At 41.2% G+C, this 23,958-nt stretch overlaps 1 protein-coding gene across 6 annotated transcripts in view; it reads right to left on the bottom strand.

Annotated features, from left to right (window-relative positions):
• Positions 1-23,461, bottom strand: part of ENKD1 (enkurin domain containing 1) — a 40,789-nt gene extending 17,328 nt beyond the window's left edge. For 2 of the 6 annotated variants that reach the window (XM_045522260.2, XM_074370563.1), the window contains exons 1-2: positions 23,222-23,362; positions 3,316-3,661 (exon numbers count right to left, since the gene is read on the bottom strand). In XM_045522260.2, coding sequence (XP_045378216.1) covers positions 3,316-3,574 — 259 coding nt within the window. In that variant the 5' untranslated portion in view covers positions 3,575-3,661; positions 23,222-23,362. Of the gene's footprint in view, positions 1-3,315; positions 3,662-22,850; positions 23,015-23,197 lie in introns of those variants that run through there. The other 4 variants (XM_045522259.2, XM_074370562.1, XM_045522262.2 and 1 more) reach the window with 4 other exon arrangements.
• Between the last annotated feature and the right edge of the window lie 497 nt (positions 23,462-23,958).

Genomic DNA, 23,958 nt, shown 5'->3' with positions numbered 1-23,958 from the left:
TTATCTTGATTTCAAAAATCTGAATATAGGTCCAGCCTATACTTGAGCTCAGTGTTTGGTGAAATTTAAATGTGAATAAAATAAAAATAGTGTACACCTAAAAAGATTCAACTGTGGCAAGAATGTTGGGGCACTTTGTACATTAAAATATATTTTTCTGACCCACTTCTGAATTGAAAAATAAAACATATTACAGTCCCTCACTCTTCTTTAAGGAATTCATGGGAAAGGATGAAATTTGAAGTGGAAGAAAATGAAAAGTCAAACAAAAACAGAAAATAAGATGCCTCAGAAAGAGCTGTGATATGAAAAGTATACCTCTGGAGGGTTAAGTCCAAGGGTTAGTTTTAGAAAAAACTAGTAAGAATGAGGGCAACTTCCCAGGTGATGCTGATGCTGCTGGTCCAGCATCTCTGAGAATGGCTGGACTAGACACTCTCTCTATGGCCCCTGCAGGTCTGACAATTCTGTGATTTTATGCCTGTGAATTCCAGAAGAAGAAAATCCAGTACTACTGACTGGCATCAAAAGTTTTAGCAGAAGAACAGTCCCTACATCTGCAAATCGGTAGAGGTGCTGTATACCTACCTTGCTTTATTGCTTCTTGGTCTCTACGACTTACCTTTTATAATGCTTAACAACACAAGAAGGACCCTTAACTCAATAGAGGCTTTAGAGGATTGTGATAAACATCTGTAAGTTCAAGATCCGGAAGAGGTTCAAGATCTAAAATTAGAGTACTTCAACAGCTACACTGCTAAGTAATTATGTCCTTTTTTCAGCTCTAAAAACCTTGAGGATCTAAAGTTTATGTCCTTCATGAAACACAAAAACATGGCCCCAATAACAGAAAGGGAAAAAAAAAAAAAAACAGAGAGAAAGAGAGACTTAAGTGGAAAAAACAGAAAAATACACTCCCATGCATATATAAAGAGACTCATACATGGGAATACACAGGTGGAATGGCAGTGAGGGTCTTTTGGGATGTCGACTCTGAGGACTTCTAAATATACTATTTTTGCAACTATCAATGCATGTGCCTGCTCTGTTCTCCATCTAAACAGTGTACAAGACCCAGACACTTCCAGAGCTTATTAACATTACAGGAGGAAAGAATGGGTCCTGTTTTCAAGGCATTTAAACAAAGTCCACCAACCTACAAAATTTTCTTTTCACATTTGAGATGACTTAGTATGCTTAGTTTCATTTCTAGGCTGCATTCAACTCAGTGAACATTTATCTAATAAATAGCCAGAGGAGACTCCTACTATTTATTTTTGAAGTCAGTTTAACTTAAGTAAATCTGCTCTTCTACTTAGGACAACAGGAAAGCCTGGCTTTCCCCCCGTAATGTGATACCAGTGTCTGTCTTGGTCAGACTCAGAGGCAGTCATATATTGTGCTGGAAAGGCTGAATCATACCCCCATTTCACAGGGGCCTAAAGAGGTTGAAAGGGACAAAAATAGGGTCAGAAGTGGAGTATGATGTCAAGGTCAGTTTGGTGCTCTATCCACAGAAGTCATGTACTCACACCCAGTCATCAGGGAAAACTGGCCTCTTCCAGAAGCTAAAGTCAAGTCAGAACTAACACTCACACACACACACACACACTCTCTCTCTCTCTCTCTCTCTCTCTCACACACACACACACACACACACACAGAGTAAACTTCATGATCACAACAGGCTTAGTGACTCCTTTGTGGACTGAGTGGGCAGTGCCTGAGGGCAGGTCTAGCCGACATGGGTCCTCCTAGCCCAACCAGCTTGGCCCTGGGATCTTGTATCTGCAAGAACAAACAAAGGACTCTCATTCACACCCTCTACCCTCCTGACAACAGAGATGCAGAGAGGAGGCTGACTGCCTTGCATCACTGTGGGCTGGGACACAAGATCCCAGAAGCTTTTGTTCATCCCCACCCTTCCTGTTTATATTAAATGGCACAAAGTCCAGTATTTTCCTGTACCAGGACCCTGAAAACAGCAGGTTTGTGCCCAAAGAACTTTAGGTTTTCCTCTTTCTTCTTACATAGCCTGGAAATGGTCTCTGTGGGGACCCTAAAGTTCAAGAAGACAAATAAGAGCCTCTAGAACTCTGCCTCTGCACCCACTCAGCCTCACCAACCTTCATTCAAGCCACAAGGAATGACAAAAAGTCAAGTGACCATGGTAGCTTGATTCCCTTGAATCAGCCCTCTGTTAAAGTGTTGGTCTATGTCTACTTCTAATCTACAATTTTTGGCCAAAACTTACATGCCCCAAATCAACAACAGACAGACTTATGTTCCTGCTCACTTCAATGAACATTTATCCTCTCCAACCCATTGGGCTAGAGGTGACAGACAACCTCTTATTCTCAGAAAAAGGGAAAGACAAGTAGCAGAGCCTTGGACCCCCCACCACGGTACTGGCCAAGGAGAAATGGTGTTAGCCTCATGGCATACCAGTTCCTGGACCGAGCAATCTCTGACTGAATCAGAAAGACACATGTCCAGAATAATATCAGGACAATGCCTGGCACATAGGAGGCTTTTTTTTTTTAACTGCTGGATGAATGTTTACTGGTTTGTTTTCCTATTAAATTAGATTCTGATCTATATTAAGAGAAAGAAAATAATTTTTCTACAATTGACAGGAAAGAGACGCCCAACAGGAGCTGCAAGAGAACAGCTCACCAAGCCACACCCAGCCAGGGGCAGCGGGTGGCTAAGCCAACTGTTTCCCGAGGGAGCAGAGATGTGAGCAGGCGGACCTGTGAATCCTGCCAGGGAAACCCAGCTCTGTCAGAGCCTTCCTGCCCTCTAGCATACAAAATTGCAAAGTTCGGCAGGCTGTGTGCTCAGTCTAGCCAAGGACTGACAAAACATGGGAAATGGCAGCTGTGCTATACACCCTGCTCTCCTTTCTGTGGTACTGCATGCTGCAGAAATGGAAGAACAAACGCATTTCCCAGTGCTCAGGTCTCTGAACAGACTTCACAAAGCAAACTTCACAATGTCTCAAAGATAATAATCTAGTTACTGAGACAGGCCAACTCTTAAGGCATTTGCCCAGTTTTTGCTCAGGGGTTTACTTATGGGAGTTGGAGAAGGCTGCATCTTTCCCAGCCACTGGAATATTTCCTCCTACAGTCATTAAGACCCCCCGCCAAGTGCCCTCCCCCAGCACTGCTCCAGGGTGAGTAAGGTCCCAGGGTACCCCCACCTGCAGACCTAAGCCCACGAAGAACTACCAAGGCCCAGGAGAGCAGTGACACTCAAGGACGACCCAGAGGGAGACACAATCTGCCCTTCCTATGGCCTGACTATCCATACCTAGAGCCTTCACAGATATCTGCCGAGTGAGTGGAGGGGGGATGTTGATGCACACCAGATCCACGTCTTGATGCAGCAAGACGTCATCCGTCCGGCTGGTGTAGAAGGTGATGTTCATCTCCTCGGCAAGCTGCTTCGCCTCCTCCTCAGTCTTCCCCCACAGGGCCTCCACTGTGAACCCTTCTGCCCTCAGCAGTGGGACCAGAACCCGGGCAGAGCTGCCGGTCCCAAACACGCCCACTCCTGGAAGCATCTTCATGCCGGCTTCTCCGCTCACCAACTCATCTCCTCACAAGAGTCTCCAGCATGAGCCTGACCTTCCCACAGTTCTGGTCAAACATGGCTCCTGGAACAGCAAGCAGTACACTGGCTGTTAGTGGAGGGCAAGCTTAGCTGAGGCTACTTCCTGAGCTTACTCGCAATCAACAAGTTCTTTGCCACAAAAGACAAATTAAATACTGCTCCAAAATGAAAAGCTGCAGAAGCTTCTCCCATGGAGACTTAAAGATATCAGCAATATCTATCTATTAGGAGGAAGGATGAAAAATGAGTAAAGCTGGGTTAAAACCCCTGTTCTGTTACTTAATTTTTGTGTGACTCTAGTCAAACCACTTAACCTTCAGGGCCTTAACTGTAAAGGCTCATAATTCTATGACATTATATTACAGAAAGAAAAAGAAGAGTGAGAAACAAAAACCAGTAAAAGATGAAAGAGAACCACCTAGGTGCCACACAGGTTATAATTTATTTATTTTTTTCCTGAAAACAAGTTTTATTTAAATAAGGGTTTAAACACATTACATAACATTAAAACAGAAAATACACAGGTTATAATTTTAAAGCATATGGCAGTAAGCATAGGAAAATGTTCACCAGAAACAAAAAATATCCCATTTTTTTCAACTACCAAACTGATAGCAGCAACAATTTAGAATGATATTTTTATATAAAAATATACATGTCAACATTGACTATGATAGCAAAAAATTGGGAAATGATCTAGATGTTCAGTAACAGTAATGGCTTAAACAAATAACACTATGAAGCCACTGAAAACCATGAGGTAGAAGATCCTCAGTGACCTGAAAGACATCACCATGTATTCACTGAAAAGGGGGAAAACAGTATGTGAAGCATGACAGCAATTTTGTTTAAAACAAACAAAAAGCACAGAAGAAATATATACGTATGAGAATATACAAGGATATCTATATCTATAAACGTATTCTATCTATAATAGAAGGACCAGAATATACTTGAATTTAATAATGATTACTCCGGTTGAGGGGATTGTGGATGACTCTTGTTTTTTTGAACTTTGCCAACTTTTTTTACAGTGAATGTGTCTTACTTATTGTGGGTTTTTCCTCCTGATCACAAAGGTTATAAAATGAAATAAAGGATGAAACCAAACAAAAGTCTGCTTGGAAACCACAATGAGATTTAGGTGTGCATGGTGTCAGATTTCCCCACATGGCACTCCCTCAGCTAAACCAGTGTCCCCACTCTGGCTGTATATAGGGTCACTGGTGACCCTAGACCCACTGAATCAGTCTGTGGGGAGAAGGCTATGACACTATCACCTTCTGTTTTTCTTTTTTGGTTCTTATGTTCCTGTGGTAAAATATACATAAAATTTACTACCTTAATCATTTTTCAGTGGTATTAAGTACATTCATATTGTTGTGTTACCATCACCATTATCCACTCCCAAAACTCTTTTTTTCACCTCGCAAAACTGCAATTCTGTCCCTATTAAACAATAACTCCTCATTTTAACCCCTCCCCTCAGCCCCTGGCAACCACCATGTCTCTATGAATCTGACTACTGTAGGTATCTCATATAAGTGGAATCATACAGTATTTGTCCTTTTGTGACTGGCTTATTTCACTCAGCATGTCCTCAAGGCTCATCCACGTTCATCCAGAGTAGAGCTTATGTCAGAATTTCCTCTCTTTTTAAGGTTGAATACTATTCCATTGTGTGTATATACCACATTTTGGGTATCCATTCATCTGCCCATGGATACCTGGGTAGCTTCCACATTTTAGCTACTGTGAATCATGCTACTATGAATATGGGTGTACAAATACCTCTTCAAGACCCTGCTTTCAATTCCAGAGGTGGAACTGCTGGATCATATGGTACATCTATTTTTAATTTTTTGAGGAACCAACACACCATTTTCCACAGGTCCTGTACCGTTTTAAATAATTTTATAAACACCTTAATAGTCCCTTAGTCTACCAATTATCTTTTAAAAATCTGACTACTTTCTGACTGTCGACACTGCAAATCACAATTTTTAAAAAAGTCTTAACCAAATGTATGATTTTGCTGTTCTACTTTTATCCGTATAACATTGCTTTATTTGCATCTCCTCACAGATTAGATTCAACCTATTTGTCATTTTAATGGAGACATGACATTCCTTTCGTAATTGCATCATAATTAATGACTTCATTCCTCAACTGTGAACACTAGTGATATATATACAACTCTTCCTACCCCATCCATGACATCCTCCCACCTTCCTGGTCATTTCTGGGTGCTACTTTCAGGCTCCCCTGCTCTGGCCCCCAGTTCCTTCAATGCTGAGGATCTTGAGGTTCTGTCAGAGGTGCTCTCTTCTCTTCTTGCTCCACATGTCCTTTTTACTACCTATGTCCCAGGCTTTAATTAGTATACTAGTGACGTCTAAATCTGCAGCACAAGCCCAGCTTTCCCTCCAGAGCTTCACGCCCATATATTCTACTTCTGAGTATACACTGATATTCTACAAGCCCCCCAAACCCCCATGACCCAACTTGAACAGAAACAGTAAAGTGAGATGGTAAGAACACATGAAATGAAGGCATCAGTGATATTTGGGTTCAAATCCTAGCTCTATCACTTTTTAGCTGAATGAAACCTTTTTCATGGGAAAAGCAAGTCTAATGCTGTTTAGCTCCCAGGGTCTTTTGAAGATTAAATGAGATCCAGTAACAAAGTGTCTGGTATATAGTTAGCATTTAATAATTATCATAAACCTTCCCTCAAACATTTTCTTCCTATATTCTCTGTCTCATGGTATGTCACCATCATCAACTCAGTTCCTCAACCCAGAAAGCTGGCCAGCATCCACAACTTCTTTATTCCCTTACCTGTACAGGTAGCTCATCAAGTCTTGTTGATCCTACCTCTTCATTATTTCTTAAATCCACTCCTCTGATATCCCTCTACCACTGCCCTAGTTCAGCCCCCAGCACCACCCACCTGGATGACTGCAACAACCTTCTACTTGATCTGTCTGGTTTCCATCCTTTCCTTCCTCCATCCATCCCTCATACTGCAAAGAGATCTTTCTAAAATGCAAATGGGATCATGTCATTCCCTCCCTTTTTAAACACTTCAGTGATTTCCCATTGGACACAGTATGAAGTCCAGATTCTTTGGTATGACTTACAAGGCCCTGCATAATCCAGAAATCTCAAGACAGGTCTAGCTTTGTGAAGGGTCACTTTCAAGGGTTATCTCCAAGAGAGATGAGTTTCAAAACACCAGATAACCTAGTGATAACATTCTGAAATTACTAGCTATAAACCAGATAAAGGTTGAGAGGATAATTACTCAAAATGAAAACAATGGGTTCAGAGTAACAGATGATGAATTTATTTTTTCTTTCTGGGAGAATTAAATGGTGGGGAACAGTTGTTTATTGAGCTCCTTTCTGATCATATTAACATGATACATTTGTGCATGAATGGTCACAGGAGAATTATTCATAATAGCCAAAAAAGAGACAACCCAAATGTCCATCAACTGCTGAATGGTAAACAAAATGTGGTGTATCCATACAAAGTAGTATTATTCAGCCACAAAAAGTAATGAAGTACTCATAAAAAACTACAACACAGATGAACCTTGAAAAAACATTATGCTAAAGTGAAAGAAGCTAGTCACAGAAGGCCATATATTGTATGATTCCATTTATATAAATGTTCAGAATAGGCAAATCCCTGGAGACAGAAAGTAAATTAGGTACTGCGGGTGGGAGGAAGAAGGAACTGGGAGATACAGGGGTCTAACTTTTTTCTTTTGCACATGGTTACTTAGTTGTTCCAGCCCCATTTGTTGAATAGACTACCCTTTCCCCTAGAATGACCTTGGCACCGCTACTGAAAATCAGTTGACTGTAAATGTAAGGTTTTATTTACTAGACTCTCAATTCCATTGGTCTATATGTGTATCCTTACACTAATATCACCCTGCCTTGATTACTTTAGCATTATAGTTAACTTCTGAAATCAGTAAGTGTGAGTCTTACAACTTTGTTCTTTTTAAATATTATTTTGGCTATTCTGGGCCCCTTCATTTTCCTATACATTTTAGGATCAGTATATCAATCTAGGATTTTGATAGAGATTGCTTTGAATCTGTAAGATTAATTTGGGGACTGTTGTCATCTTAATAAAATTAAGCTTCTGATCATGAACATGGGATGTCTAATTTCTTTCACCTATGCTTTGTAGTGTTAAGAGTGTAAGTTACATACTTTTTTGGTTAAATTTATTTCTAAGTATTTATTTTGTTTGATGCTATTGTAAATGAAATTATTTTCTTAATTTCATTTTCAGATCCAGCATCTCTCTTGCTTCTACTGTAGATATAAGTGTACCGTGCAAAGTACATGTCTATGTTAGGGGCTGGTTTGCCAGTACAGCCCACAGAACAGCCCTTGTACCACTTAATCCTACCTGAAGGATACCTGTACCTTTGTGAACCACTGAAATAAGCACGACTAGAGCTGCCTCTAATTTCAGACTCCTGTCAGCTTCCTGCCTCCTCCTGCCTCTATTTTCTGGGGCTGTGGAGCTTGGCTTTTCCCCTGTACTCTATCACTTCTACCATTGGGTTTTATCTTAACCATCTTTCTTCCTGAAGTGAATAACGTCCGTGGCCTCTCAGCCAACTCTTTCCTCTTTGCTGATAATTCTCTTGCCCTTACAGACTTCCCTTCTAGATAGAAAACAGGTCAGTCACATAGTATCTTCTATAACTTCCATGTCCTGAACTCCTTTTAGCTATTTTGATCACTCTCTGCATTTAGAGGAGGTCTTCTTTAGCGGGGGGGGGGGGGGGGGGCATTATTTACAGGTCATGGATATTCTGGGAGCTTGAGAGTATAAAATTTGTAGCACTACATAAGTAAGATTCTGCCTAAGCTTTGTGGGCCATTAATCATCAACAGCTGTAAGGGCCAAAGAATTGAGACACAGACACCATAAACAAGGACGTCCATGTCCTCTCTAAATTCATGCCCAGTGCAAACTTCCTCCTCTCTCGCACCTCATTCCTTCATACTCTAGTTATATTTAGGTGTATGTTTGTATCAGTGGCTTAAAACAACAGAATGGATTAGAAGAAATTTTAAAAACCTCTGTGTTACTGATACTGACTCAAAAGCAGCTTCATCAACGCCTATGAAGGGCTCTGAGAAAGCCACATGGCATGAAGCTAGGCAGGCTTGATGACTAGGTATTTCCTGCTCACGTAGGCAGAGCTGGTTTTCCTCATTTATTTCAGTGACTACCCTTCCTCAGCCCTACCTAAAATGTCCTTAAGTGCTTATCCTTATACATACCTTTCATGCACCTCCAAAGATCTCCACAGACCTAGTCGCCCCTAGCTCACATGCATTCCAAACACCACATGCTGGTCAGGAAAGGGTAGAAAGTGCTTTGACAGGGCTGGCTTACATAGTTTGACAAGGCTATAGGTTATGGGGAAGGTAGCACAGAGGTGAGAGGCATGGAAGCTGCAGCCAACCTTGCCTGGGCTCAAATCCTGACTCTACCATTTACCAGCTAGGTAACATCAGGTAAGTTTCTTAATCATTCTGTGCCTCTACTTCCTCATCTGTAAAATGGGTTAATGTATCTATCTTATAGAGGAGTTAAGGATTAAATGAGTTAATATTCATAAAGCCATTTAAAATAGGGTCTGGCCCATAGTAAGTCACTACATGGGTCTTTTGCTTTTTTTTTTTTTTTATTTTAAGCTGTGTATGACTCACCTAGGTATCTCCTCTTCAAAAGATGTGTAGGAATATGAAGATAATATTCTAAGCTAATATGCAGTGAGTGCAATAGGCCAGACAGTGTTTAGTGAAATATATAGCCTGTCCCTCCAGGTCCATGCAACTCTGTCTTACTGTTGAGGAAAGCAGAAGCTTAGAGAGTCTAGGTAACTTTTCCAGGGTCCCAGGCAGGTAAAAGACCTCCCACAACCAGCTGTAAAACCTTGAGCAGGTTATTGAGCTTCTCTGAGCCTCCATTAAAAACAGAGGCTTGTATGTTTGGAAAAACTCTTCTTTCATCTTTAGTAATGAGCGTGAGCCAGGAAATTTCATTCTACCGCCTGGCTTGGTGATTGCTTGCCTCAGCTCCACCACTCAAACAAATGTTTCTCTGTTCATACATCACACCTTTATTGAGGGCCCTAACAGGGAGACTATAGGGGATAAAAACATGAAAAGACACAGGCTTAGCTTCAGGAGCAGTAAGTCAGAAAGGGAGAAACCAGAGCTGGTGGCACAAGTGTTAACGTAAGGAGTTTGGATTTTGAGAGGTAGGTGTGCTGGGTACTCTTGGGCTGCCCCACCTTCACCACCTGATCCCCTCTCTGTCCTCTTGGTCTCCCACTAGTCAGAAAGTCAATCTTTAAGGACTATATCACCTTGGCTCCAGGCCCTCTAGCTTCCATCTGGGTTCAGCCAATCTCAGGAGAGATCAGAGCATAGGAAGAAAGGTTATGATGTTTGTTCTCTGCCTCTCTCCCTACCAGGATGTGGCTCTGGCAGGGGCTGTGATCCTTGACTAAGGTCATAGTGCCTAATGAGGACCCCTCTCCCATAGCCATGGATTTTGCTGGGTTCCAGTAACCCTCCCTTCCCCCCAGTGCGCCTGAGGTGGTAACACTACCAGCTGTAGCCAGTCCCTGCCAATCCCTTGGTGCTCCATTATCTTTTGTAGGTTTCCCTTACCGCTCTCATGTTGTAAATAATCTCTTCATTAAAGGCTTTTTAATAACCCTTTGAATGTACTGGCTGTTTCCTGCCTGGACCCTAACAAATACAGTAAGCAATGAGACCTACTAAATTATTAGAAAATTTGATGCAGGTGAAATAGAGTCTAGGAGACACAAGTTACAGAGAACCAGTTAAGATATCAAATAAGAGATAAAGAGAGTCTGATGGAGGGAATGAAATGGAGCAGACAGCTATCAATAGGATTTGGGATTATGAGGGGAGAGGGAAAAGCCGAAAATGACATCAACTATAGACCAACAACCTTCATGAACATACACACAAAATCCTCAACAAAGTATTAGCAAACAATCTATCAATGTGTTAAAAGGACAACACATAATTACTAACAGAGTTTGATTCCAGGAATGTAAGGCTGGTTCAATATTCTAAAACAGATGACTATAATTCACCATATCAAGTCATTAGATTAGTTACTAAGCTGCATTAATTAGAAATGCAAATTAAAACTTATTTATTACAATTCCACACCTATTAGAATGTATGAAATTCAGAAAACCTGCTATCAACTACTGGAAAGGATATAAAGCAACTGTTCATTGTTAGTGAAAATGAAAAATGGTACAGCCACTTTGGAAAACAGTTTGTCATAAAGTTAAATATACACTTAACTATTTTTAAACGTACAGTTCAGTGGCATTAAGAACATTCACACTGTTGTACAACCATCATCACCACCCATCCACAGGACTCTTTTTATCCTGCAAAACTGAAACTCTATATCCACTGAATGATAATTCCCTATTGCCCCTCCCCCCAGCCCCTGGCAATCACCATTCTACTTTCTGTCTATATGGGTTTGACTAGCCCAGGTACTTCATATGAGTGGAATCATATCATGCCTGTACTTTTGTGATTGGCTTATTTCACTTAGCATAATGTCCTCAAAGCTCACCATTTGGCTTGGTTACCAAACACATACACATAGAGTCAGAAGTGACGATGTGCTCTCCTTACAGTTGACAACCAGATGTTTATAGCTTAGGCACCTTGCAGAGTCAGCCCTTGATAAATGTTACATGATGTTGTCCTTTATAAACCGACATTATATAGCTTTATATATTATATACTTTTCAGGGTTCACCAATTCTCTTTCCAAGTGTTCAGAGGCCATTTGTTTGATGAAATGACCTAGTGTTTTTCTGAGGAATGACCAGCATCAGACTCAAAAACTTAGAGCTGGTGTTTCTTCTCCCATTTTTTGAAAACTGGGACAAATGTTGCTTATCATCCATCTTCTGGCATCTCCCTTTGCTCTAGGATGCCTCAAAGTTATTGACAGGACATGAGGGCATAGCATGGTAACCTGCTAGTTTTCTCAGACCCTCGGGATGTAATACAAATGGACCAGGAGAACAAAACTCACTGAGAAAGGCGTATTCTACCTTCCCTGTGCCTGCTCTTTCTAGCTAGTTCTTTGATGAGAGAAATATAACAGGAAAATTGAGTAGTGTTGTTTTCTCTGTCATGTTGTCCTTTATTCATCCTACATAACTCTCAGTACATCTTTAAGAATACTGTTGTTTGAGGTTTTTTCAAGTGTCATTACTTGTTCTGGAATTTTGTCATCCTGATACTGTTAGGAGAATCAAGCTATTCAGAAACTTACAGGTGAATGGAGCCTGGGTGGTTCCATCTAAGCTATTTAAAAATCCATCTATAATAGTTTGCCCTGTAACTATTTATTTTTAAATTACAAATTATGCTTTCTTTTTTTTTAGTGCCAGTCTTCAAAAAGAGCCACTAGAGATTTCTATAGATAAAGTAACTGCCTTGTAATACTATCTTTCCCCTTCAAACCACACAAATGCAGTCAACTGATTTTCAGCCAAACCATTAAATCAATTCAATGGGGAAAGAAAACACTCTTTAAAAAATGGTGTTGAAACAACTGGATATCCATATGGCAAACAAAAAACCTTGACCCTTTTCTCACTGTATACACAAAAATTAATTCAAAACGAATCAAAGCCAGAACCACAAATCTTCTAGAAAAACATGTCAGAGAGTATTTTCAAGACCATCGGGCAGGTAAAGATTTCTTGGACAGGACACAAAGAGCATTAACCATTGATAAACTAGATTTCAGAATTTTAAAGAATTTCTGCCTGGCTGCCTCTCTCTCTCCCTTCTCTTTGGAGATGGCCCGCACTCTGTCTATGGAGTGTGTACCTACTTTTACTCTAATCTGAGCACCCAACCGCCACACCTCATGGCCTTTCTCTTGCCTTTTAATGTATCTCTCTAAATAAATCTACCTTTACTCAAAAAAAAAAAAAAATTCTGCCTATTAAAAGACACCACTAAAAAAATAAACAGGTAAGCCACAGATAAGCCAAATAATATTCACCAAACATATGTAACAAAGGACTTGTATGCAGAACTCCTATACATCAACAATAAAAAAACAAACAACTTGATTTTTTAAATTGTCAAAAGACATAGAATGCTTCACAACAAAGATACAGAAATGGCCAATAAACATATAAAAAGGCATTCCATATCATTAACCATCAGAGATACACAAACTAAAACCACACTGAGATACCCAGTTAGAATGGTGAGGGGGAAAAAAAGACTGAAAATCCCAAAGTATGGAGAGGATACGGAGCAAATGAACTCTCATACTTTGCTGGTGGGAGTGTAAAATAGTACAATCACCTTGGAAAACTGACACTTTCTTGTAGATGTTTACCCAAGAAAATGAAAACATATGTCCACAAAAAAAAAAAAAAAAATGTTCACAGCAGCCTTATTCACCTTAGCCCCAAACTGGAAATAAACCCAAATGTTTATGAATAGGAGACTGGATGAACAAATTATGGTAGACTCATACAATGGAATACATTAAAGCAGTAAGAATGAATGAACTATTAATATATGCAACAACATGTATGAATCTTAAAAGCATTTATTTAAAGTACAAAAACAGGCAAAACTTACTTATTAGTGACAGTAGTTAGAAGGTGGTAGTGATAGTGGTTGATGGGGGGGGGACTGACTCGAAAGGGGCATGAGGAAAGGAGTGATGATGGAAATGTTCTATATCTTGTGTTGCATTGATTTGTCACAACTCATCAAACTGAATTCTTAGGATCTGTGCATTTAATTGTATATAAATTATACTTCAATTTTTAATCACCAAAAATTGTGTCTGAGAGTACAGAACAACCTAGTTTCACCTTGCAGATTTATGTCTATAATCAAATGGATACGTCTGAATTAAAAGTCCCTTTCCTTTCAAGTAAAACAAAAAGTTTGTAAGTATTCTTTTGGTCCCAATACAGCTGGCCCTCCGTATCTGCAGATTACACATTCTCGGAGTCAACTAACAATGGATTAAAAATATTTTTAAAAAAGAAAATACCAAAATGTTCCAAAAAGCAAAACCTGAATTTGCTGGGCACCACTGACTACTTACATAGTAATTACATTGTATTTACAACTACTTACATAGCATTTACATCGTATTAAGTGTTATTGAGCAATCTAGAGGTGATTTAAAGTATATGAGAGGATGTGTGAATGTTTTATGCCATTTTATATAAGGTACTTGAGCATCCTCAGATTTTGGTAACTATAGGGGTCCTGGAACCAAGTTCCCCACCTCCCACCCCTACCCTCAACTGGCCCCACTTGAATACCAAGGGATGACTGTATAGAGACAATGGCTGAAGCCAAGATAAGTACAATGATCCAGTAAGCTTCTTGGCATTTGTGAAGTGGCACTTTTTCCTAGCCAACTATCACATTGGGTGAACTGCTGAGCTGCAGGTGTTAGGTGTTAGTCAAGTCCTCATCACTGATAAGCAACTCATACTAAGGAGAGAAGCATTCAAAAAGGAATTCTTCTGTGGCACTGCTGTAGGCAAGCAAAGTTAACGAAGGCTGTAAGTGAGAAATAATGTGTAAGTGAGAAACAGTTTGTGGTTGCAGCTGTACAGGTTGGGCAATAAGGGTTAGCACATCACAAGGGTGGGAAGCCCTTGCTCAGTCCCCACCCCAGAACCACCCCTCATCCGGAATCCCTAGCAGGAACAGCCTTCCAGAGCTGTGCATCCTTGGGGCACTCCTCCACAGATGCTGCCGCAGACCTCTGTCCCCTCAGACACATTCCACACAGGGCCAGTGTCAAGGGGCTTGTTTGGGAATTAAAATTTTTCTGTGCAAGAATTTTTTTCAATAATTGTATCTTAATATAAAATATGCTAAAATAAAGCACTGTGGCCAGTGATAAGGCCATGACCCTAGTTATTAAGTTATTAAGTAGCTCCTCAGGTCACTACTCAAATGTTGTCTTACCAGAAACAGGTATATTTTCCCATTGTTAGTCTCACCCTACCACTCCTGTGCCAGTGTATGCTCCTTGAGGAAAGGGAAGTTTTTGTCTGTTTTGTTCACTGCTGTACCCTCAAGTGCCTAGAACAAGGCCTGATATGTAGTAGGTGCTCAATAAATATTTGCTGAAAAAATGGAAGATTTCAGACCTTGCTCCTGTTAACCAATAAACAAAGACATACACTGAACTCATCAAAACTATATATAATTCTGTATGACTTTGGGATATGTTCACACGTATAACAAAGAGATTACTTATGTTGCTAATCTAAGTAGTTCAGGGCAGGATCTGGTTTAATGGTTTAGGAAAGAAAGCATCATATGATAAGAGAATAGTTCTGCCTGCCAATTGGGATTAGGAAAATGAGCCACTGCTCTCAGCCTTAAGCTCCAACTTAACCTTCCAAGAAGATGCCCTCATCCAAAACTGTCTCTCCAACTACCATTCTGCCTCCACATGACATGACTCATGCTTATCAGTTAGGTCAGTCCCCCTGTAGTCAACTTCCTCCCTCTAACAGAAAAGCGCACAGTGCATCAAAGCCTTGCAGGACCACAATGACCCAGCACTCAGGGGCTATGTGTTCAGTCAAATGTCAACAGACATTCGTGAAGGGAAAGCAAGTGACAGTGGACTCAAACAAGTGGTAGTGAGTCAAAGCTAACCAGTTCATAAGGAACCACACTGGTTGTAGTGAAGCCTTCCTGCCCCCACAGCCAGTCCGTCACTACATTCCATCAATGAGGCATCACTAATGCCCCTTGAATTCATCCACTGCTCTGGTTCCCTGAACAAGACATTTTGATCCAAACTGTTTACTCTGCCTGGGACAATCTTTTTATTTTTTTATTTTTATTTTCTGTCTGTGTGTGTCAGGGGGTAATTTGGTTTATCTATTCATTTATTTATTATAATGGAGCCACTGGGGATTGAACCCAGGACCTCATGCATGCTAAGAAAGCACTCTACCACTGAGCTAAACCCTCCCAGCCAATTTTTTCTTTTTTCCTCAGGCTAACTCCTCAGATCTGTTAGGTCTCTACTTAAACTTGTCTGAGAGATGTGCCTGGGCTGGGCTAAGTGATTCTGCTCAAAGGCCCCAAGCAGCCTGGACTTCGGCTATCATGGTGACCTTCACACTTCTTTGGGGTCTGTCATGATGTCAAGACCTTGCCTATCTCACACATGGGTGTCGCCAAGGGCAGAGCACACCGAGTAGGTGCTGAGTAATAACTGAGGAATGAGCACAGGAATGATTAAGTGTGAGAATGGATGAATCAAGAAGTCAGGCCAAAGGCTCTGTGGCAGCTGCATTGACTAGAAAGCAACAGTTTTTCCTGCCCAGGTCCTTCTTTGCCTTCCTGATTTTAAATAAAAGATGTTTTAAAATCTTAAAGAGTATAAGCTTATTTGAATGATGCTCCAGAACTGATAGCATGGAACATCACCCTAAAAGGCCAGTGCCATGACTTAACATCTAGTTGCAAAGGGATCTGTAACATAAGAGCAGAACTCTTGAGCACAGTAAAGGAGATAAAATGTGAAGGTCAGTTTTAAGCTTAATCTTTATTTTGCAAAACCCAGGAACCTGTTGGGGAAATAAGCAGAAATGCCTTCCATGTGGCCTTCAACATCAGTCATGTACCAAGAATTAATTAGGAAGGTGTGTCTAATTGTCCCCCAGCCGCCCTTTTGGAACTGAGCCAGTGTGCTAGATAGGCTGTCACTGCCTGGATAGCAGAGTTGGACCCAAAGAGGAAAGACAACCACACCTCATCACCGGAGCCCAAGCAGACGTCAGGCAAAGTATACAGCTTGGGTTCTGAACTGCATTTCCATAGCAGAGGGACTACTTACAGCACAGTTACAAGCTCGCCTTTAACAGCTTGTACTTACAGTCTGAAATGGTAACATGAATGAATACTTTCTGCAGGACTGCTTTCAGGTAGATATGAAAGTGTTTCTTTACTTATATTCATATTGTCATTGAAAAATAAAAGCCACACTGAAGAAACCAGTATTGAGTTTTACAAATTAGTTATGATAAATGCTTTGGTCCCCGGGTTTCAAAGACCCACCCAGAGGCTCTGTGGAAGAGGTTTGGTTTTCCTATGATTTGTCTGTTTATTTTAAGTATCTTACACTGACCCAATGACATAGTCAGAGATCGCTGTCTTCTCACTAACAGCAAAAACATAAACAGGACAAAGGAAAGAAATGCTATTCTCCCATCCCCACGAGCTGACATGGAGACAAACTGTTAGGCAGCCATCACAGAACAAGAAAGCGTATGCTACCCCAGCCAAAGATGCCAGTTCCCCATCTCCCTGCACCCTCCACAAAGTGTCCCAGGAGGGACACTAATGATAGGCCTAATGACCTGTCTAATGAGGCATAACTACCCAATGTACAAAAGGGTCAGCTAAATCAGGTCATAAAGGAGAAGTAAATTTAACATCCACAGAGGTATCTGGATCACTATCAGATTTAAAAGTTAGTTTCAGCTGATGATTACAGTAGGAAAAAGCACTTATCTATCAGCCATATTAATTCATTATTGCGTTTGAAAATCTGGCAATAACAAGACTTTTTTTTCTAAGATTGCCTTAACAGTGAGTTCTAGATTGACATCAACCGAAAATTCCATCCTCAGCCCTACTCTCTTACAGAGCAATTTTACCTAATCCTTCAACTTCACTGATTTCTATGCAAACATTCTAACTGGCTCTATACTTCAAAGTGTCTACTGGAAATTCCACCTGACTGACCTATCGGTTTCTTCAAACCCAAATTCATCTTTCGCCTCGAACATGAACCTCCTCTTGTGCTCCCTCACCCCATTTAATGGCACAATATCCAGTCACCAGAGTCCTTTCCTCATTCACTCCCTAATATCTGTTAGGGCAACAATGAATCAGGCATTATGCCAGGAGCTGGGGCATAGAGCAGTGATCCAGACAGGCCAGGTCCCTGCAGCTTAGTTTCCAATTCTTGCTACACCCATAGCGGAATACTAAGGACTGATTTGTCACAGGAACATAATAAGTGGCAGGTAAGTGACAAAGACTCTGCCCCTACCTTTTAATTATTGAGGTAAAGCACACTTGGCTGCAGTGCATGTAAAGTAGCCAGTCCTAGAGAGAGGTGTATTACATACTCTGGCTTTACCTGTGGTCCCAAGAAGAGGATGAGTTTTTAATTACAATGATAAAACATTTTTCAATGTGCAAACCTAATTTACTGAAGTTTTCTTTGCATTTTTCACTTCTATATAGATACAAGTATTCTGCTCCTGTGAAAACAGCTATTTTTAAGACAGCAAGAGATACTTTAGGGAGTCACCCAACTGCCTTCCTTCTGATTTCAGGTGTAGGACATTCCTAGGGCACCCCAGAGCACAGCAACCCTGACCGGTGTTCTCTAACTCTGTTACATGGCCTCTGGTCACCGGGAAGGTTAAGTTGTTCTCCAGTGACTGGAAATGCCTGGTGTTCTTCACAACTATCTCCTACTTATAAGCAGAAAACTGCTTACCAACTAGGCCATGATCATGCTCAGCTGTAATCTAACAATCTTCTAGCAGTTAAATGTGAGATGTAAAATAATCTAATCTCAGGAGAGTCTTTGCCACACCACCCTCTCTTTTTCCTGCATTCCTTTTAGTTAATGTGTAATAAAGGAGGCTGGTTATAAAATAAATAACAGGATGTATATGGGAATATGCCTACTTGAAAATACCCATTCATTTTAGTATTTTAGAATTTTCTGTTTATTGTTTAAATGATGACCAATGTCTTGTCTCACTATTGAGACTCTAAGCTCTTTCAGGACTAAGACTGTGTATTAAGGAGTTAACAGGTCCATGAAGCTTAACACTTCAAGGTATTTTCGTAACATTCCTGTAATTAAGAAATTACTCAGAGGCATTCAAATGTTATTTGGACAGCAATCTTAGCATATCAGGGATGTTGAGCAGTGAAGGAAGAAGAAGCCAAGACAATAATTTTAAAAGAATAACCACCATGACCAGGAGCAAGCCCTCAGCTGGGAGAACAAAGACATCCATTTAAGCACAATGATTTAGTTTTGAAAATAAGATCAGATAAGAAATAGTATGTTCAATCATTTCCTGCATTGCTTCAAAAAACAGGTCCCCTTAGCCCTTGGCACAGGAATATGAAAACAAAAGGCTGAAAAGTGAGGGCAAGTACAGCTGATCTCTCTACCATCCCCCATCTCCCTGACAATCAGAGGATGCCTGGATGACTGACACCATCTCACATGCTCCCAGAGCCACCCCTAGAACAGCCCCTCAGAGATAATAACCATTTCCTAGCAGGAACCACCAGTGGGCTGCAGAAACCATTACCCACATGGAACATCCTATAATATGCTTTGGGATGCTGTAATACAACACCATCCATCAACAAGCACCAAAGGGACACTAAGGGTCAAACTATTTGTCAACAAGCACCAAAGAAATAGCAGTCTTAGAAAGCAGCATAAGATCCTACGGTCACCTTTCAAATATATACATGTAAATTCATTACCCTAGGAAACTGCATTACTGATTGGTTTGTGACACCTGAGATAGGAAACATCCACACTGCCCAGTCCCTGCTACTGTTCTCCCCTCCACTTTTAATACAGTCAGAAAGATAGAGGGGGTGAAGGCCTGCAGAGAGGAAACAAGTACAGTGTCATTCTTTACACAAGCAAGAAACTTCTGAATGGTTTGTTTTTTAAACTATTTACTCATTAGGAAAATTACTGTGTGTTCTTAAGTCCCTTTTTGCTAAGTTTTTAAATTTGTTTGATGTATTTGTGATCAAATTGTATTCACAACTTTGTATCACTATTTTGACACAAGCATTTTTCATGTTATCACAGTTTTTAATGGTTGCATGATATTTTACTGACTACATAAACCAGTTTTTCATTTTTCTAGCATTAGACATTTATGTCATTTTCAAATTGTTCTCTATTATAAATTACATAGGTTAAGAAACTATGGTCCAGAAATTACACGATTTGCCTAACATTATCATTCTAAGCAAAATATAATTATGAAAGTAAATAATAAAGATTTTGAGGTTATAAAATGATCACGGTAAATCTCAAAGTCAAGTAGAAGTGTTTCTGGTTCTATTTTGGGATTACCTATTCTCATGAAAAATTGAGAGTGGACAGTTTGAGAGTAGCAGTTATCCCAGGCCAGAAAAGAAAACTGTGCTCAGTACTGAGCTTCCATTCCTTAAAACCTTCATTCCTAATTTTTCATGGTAGAAGATGGATAGGAACCCTTATAGAAAAAGCTTCTCTGGGAATGGCTCTGAGGTATGGTGGGGAGAGTGAGCTACCCCTACAGCAATTCCTGGCGATCCTGGGTCCCAAAGAGTGTGGCATTTTGTCACCAACAACTTTGAAAACTGACAGTACCTAGGACAAAGGCAGTACTTGCAACTTCCCTTCTAAGAGCAGAAACTAAAAACAAGTGTTAAAGATAGGGTTTGAGTGTAATATGTTTCAGTAATGCAGGAATACGCATCTCTTCCTTCTTAATGTTTAATACTGTTTTCTAAGTGTTCATTCCTATCATCATGAAATAGAAATATTTACTCCGTTTCTCATCCTCTTTGTCTGGGTTTAAAGAGATAGTACTTTAATGAGCTCATCCATGACCTAATGGCTAGTTCATAAGTGATGTTAGAGTGCTGGGAAGTTTTACTGTTTTCATGTTTTTCTCAGTATCTTCTATCATTCTGATTTTCATAAGCCCAAACATATTTCAAATATCTTTCATTCTCCACTTTTTAAAATACCTGACATCTAAATTCTCAAGTACTTTGGACTTTTAGGCTCTCCTGAAGTTTACTAATACAAAGCTGGTTTTCTGCATGTAAGAAGAACAAAACTCTATTAGTATATTGTATATGAATTCTCAAAAACAGCAAAATCTCCAATTTTTTCTGGACAGTGTCCAATTCTAATAGTGGATTTATCCTAGAATTGGACCTCCTACTATAAATACACAAGTGGCTTGTTAGGCATCAGAAGGGCTCTTCTGCTTCTGATGCCTGTGTTTTCTGAACACATCTGTATCATAACTTCCTACATCAGATTCCACTGTGTCTCCATTTCATTTCTCCTCTTATTGTATAACCAGAATATCAATTCAATGAAAGTAAATCCTGTTAGCCTTACTGGTTTATCTGGTAAGTTGGCCAGTTAAATACTGCTGATTACTTTACTATAGGCCAGGTTTGATAACTGCCCTCAGCTGCCCCAGAAAATGGAATGGATGTTAAGTAATTATTGGTCAAAGGTTTCATGCCATAGCAATGAAGAAACACTTTTAAGAGTCCGTAAGCCCGTCTTTCTTCTCTGAAAACAAGCGTCTTTCTGATTATTGGGGCTAAAATAATGCATACAAATCCATGGGACACACTTACCACATTTAAGAAGTATCTCCTCCAAATGCTCATTCAAGGAAGTATTTGCACAGGCATTCAAAGCACCTCCTACACCCTATCCAGCTCCACAGACAGTAATTGCTCCCTTCTATCTACTTGGATTTTAGCCTACGTGTCTGTCTTCTATCTGAGCCAATGCTAAAGTAATGAGGGTTTCCACACAGAATACAATGGTTTTCAGAAAGCTTTTCTGACAGGATTTGGTTAGCAGTGCCAATGTTCTCCACATACCTTTCTGATAATACCCTATTATATTTCTTGAGGTACTTATACAAATAGTTCCAGAGATGCGAGAAAAGTCAGTAAAATCCACAACTACAATACCTATAGTTATGGTCTGGAATTGATTTATGAACAAAGGAAGAACAAAGCTCTCTTCCTTAAACTAAGTTGATCTATTAACATTATCATACTTTTAACGTTATCTTCTCTTCTCACTCTGAGGGGAAAAAAACCTGCTGCAAAGTCGAATTTACAGTGAAAATTAGTTTTATCAAGCTAGTACCAAACTGACTTTGATGATTAGAATCAGGGACATCTTTTAAAAATCACACACTTCTTTTCCCCATGTTACAAATCTTTATGTCTTTTGGGGAGGAGGCTTTTTTTCCTGCATTGCTAATCCTACTACTAGTGGGTTCTGGTATTACTGTAGAAATCACATCTTTGAATTTTCCCTGCAAATAAAATAACAGATCAGATCCAGACCAAATCATTCCATAGAAAAAGTAGAACAATCAGGTGGTAAGAGAAAGCCTCTTACAATAGAATCTTTAGCTGTAAAACAAGGGGGCCCAACAATAGAACTGTCTGCTGAAAAGTTTCACCTCCTGGTCCAGATAGATTCTTTAAACTCCTAGTCCAAAAGTAGTCATTTTTCACATATTCTGTAAAATGAATGGCCTTAAAACGCTTTTGTTCCCTGGCACAGCTTTTCAGAAGAAAATGAGTTTCCTTATCAAGAATGTATCTAGCTTTCCTCTGACTACCATCTCCATATCTCTCCATAACACATTAAGTGTCCTTTCCAATTTAAGCAGTTGTTCCCTTCAACTGAAGGGTCACAGACTAAGGGCTCTTCCTTCTGAGACCTTTGTGCCCCATAGCTCTGGGCCCTATGCCACCAGGTTCTGGATACTCAAAGGCCACCCACTTCCTTCCTCATGTGTCTTGCCCTCAGAATGACACTGTGGCAACAATGAATATAAATAAGGTTTACAACCTTCCATGGTGTCTATCCAAGGCAGCTTTAAACTTTTCTCTTCCTATTTTGTTCTTCAGATTCTGCTAAAAACTCTTCACACGACCATTCACAGGTCCGGATCTCCTGCCCCTCTTTCTCCTTCACCGTTCATGTGATAATGCCTTGATGGGAATACTTCACCTCACCTTTTGTCGCCACAAGTCCAGCGGCTTCCTTCCAGCGCTTCAAAGGTAGGTCAGGCCCCAAAAGATATGGTCAGTGGACTCTCTGGGGCTGGCAGAGCCACTCGCACCTTCTAGAGCGTCCCTTCTCCCACCTGCTACCTGCACACTCTTTCCTTAAATAAAGATTTACCCCCTAAAAAGTCCCACCTCACTCTGAAAGACGACGGACCAGCTACCCAACGAGCCCTTTGTCTGAGGTTTCCGTACCTCACATCCTCATCCACAGAGCGTCGGTCCTCACACAGGTAGAGGGTCTGCTCGGCACAGGGCGGGGGAGCCTAGGTTTTCGCGTCCAGTAAAGGGATGGGTTATGGCCAAGGTCCTTCCAGGAGCCAAAATTCAACAATTCTACTACCAAACTTGCAGATTCTATTTCTGAGGTGGGAGGACGAACTTCGTGGCAACTCCCGAACTCCGAGCCCGCTCCGGCAGTTACCATGGCCCCCTCCAGCCCCGGCTCTACGTATCCCCGCCTCCGACCTCCGGCGCCCGGCCGCGGAGGAGGCCCTCCCGGAGCCCGCTCGCTGCCGCGCCATACCCTCCTTCATCCTCACCCGTCGTCGCGGGCCGTCTCTCACCTGGCATGCTGGCATCGCCCGCCCTGCGCCGCACCGGAGACCATGGGTCCAGACCGGACTCGGCGGCCACCAGTCCTCGGTAAAGGAGGATGGCGGGGACGCACCGACCCGGGGGTCTAGCGCGCCGCCACCGGGAAAGCGCCGCCCGGTTTCTAAGGAACCGGGGTCTTTGGAAAGGGAGGGGCGGGACGGCGGGAGGTCTGCGCATGCTCCCTGGAGGGGGTGGACCAGCTCTGGGAGGGGCCGTGACCGAGAGCTGCGCATGCTCGCTGGTTGGGGGCGGAGGTTAAGCAGCCTGACTCGAGACAGCGGTCACTCATTTCCGGCGATGGAGGCGGTGGAGGCAGCAGATTTCCAGCCTAGGCTTCTTTCCGGTCCGACGCCCAGCAGCAAGAGCGAGGAGGTTTTACTCATACTGTACTATAGTGGGCCTTGGTTGTCCGGGAATGAAGGAAGGTCTGCTGCTGGATAACGATCTATCTTTGCAGAACGATGGTTCTAAGTCGTCAGACTTCCTGGCTGACTCCTAATGACTCGCTTTTCCGTGCCTATCTGAACTCCTCTTCTAGATGTTCTTTGTTTGTTCCTTAGATGTCAGTGCTCTTCAGGACTGGGTGACCTCAGCCCCCCTGATATCTATACTGGAGGCTCTTCCCCCTCAAATAAGTACCATTTTGTAACGAGACTACCCTTTGTTTCACCAGACTGTCCTCTAGAGCAGCGAAACAAACCTGTAA

Source organism: Camelus bactrianus, chromosome 9 (genome assembly GCF_048773025.1).
Source record: "Camelus bactrianus isolate YW-2024 breed Bactrian camel chromosome 9, ASM4877302v1, whole genome shotgun sequence".
In the NCBI taxonomy this organism is placed as follows: Eukaryota; Metazoa; Chordata; class Mammalia; order Artiodactyla; family Camelidae; genus Camelus; species Camelus bactrianus.
Note: the sequence above shows the minus strand (reverse complement) of the source record. Positions and strands in the feature narration are given on the sequence as shown.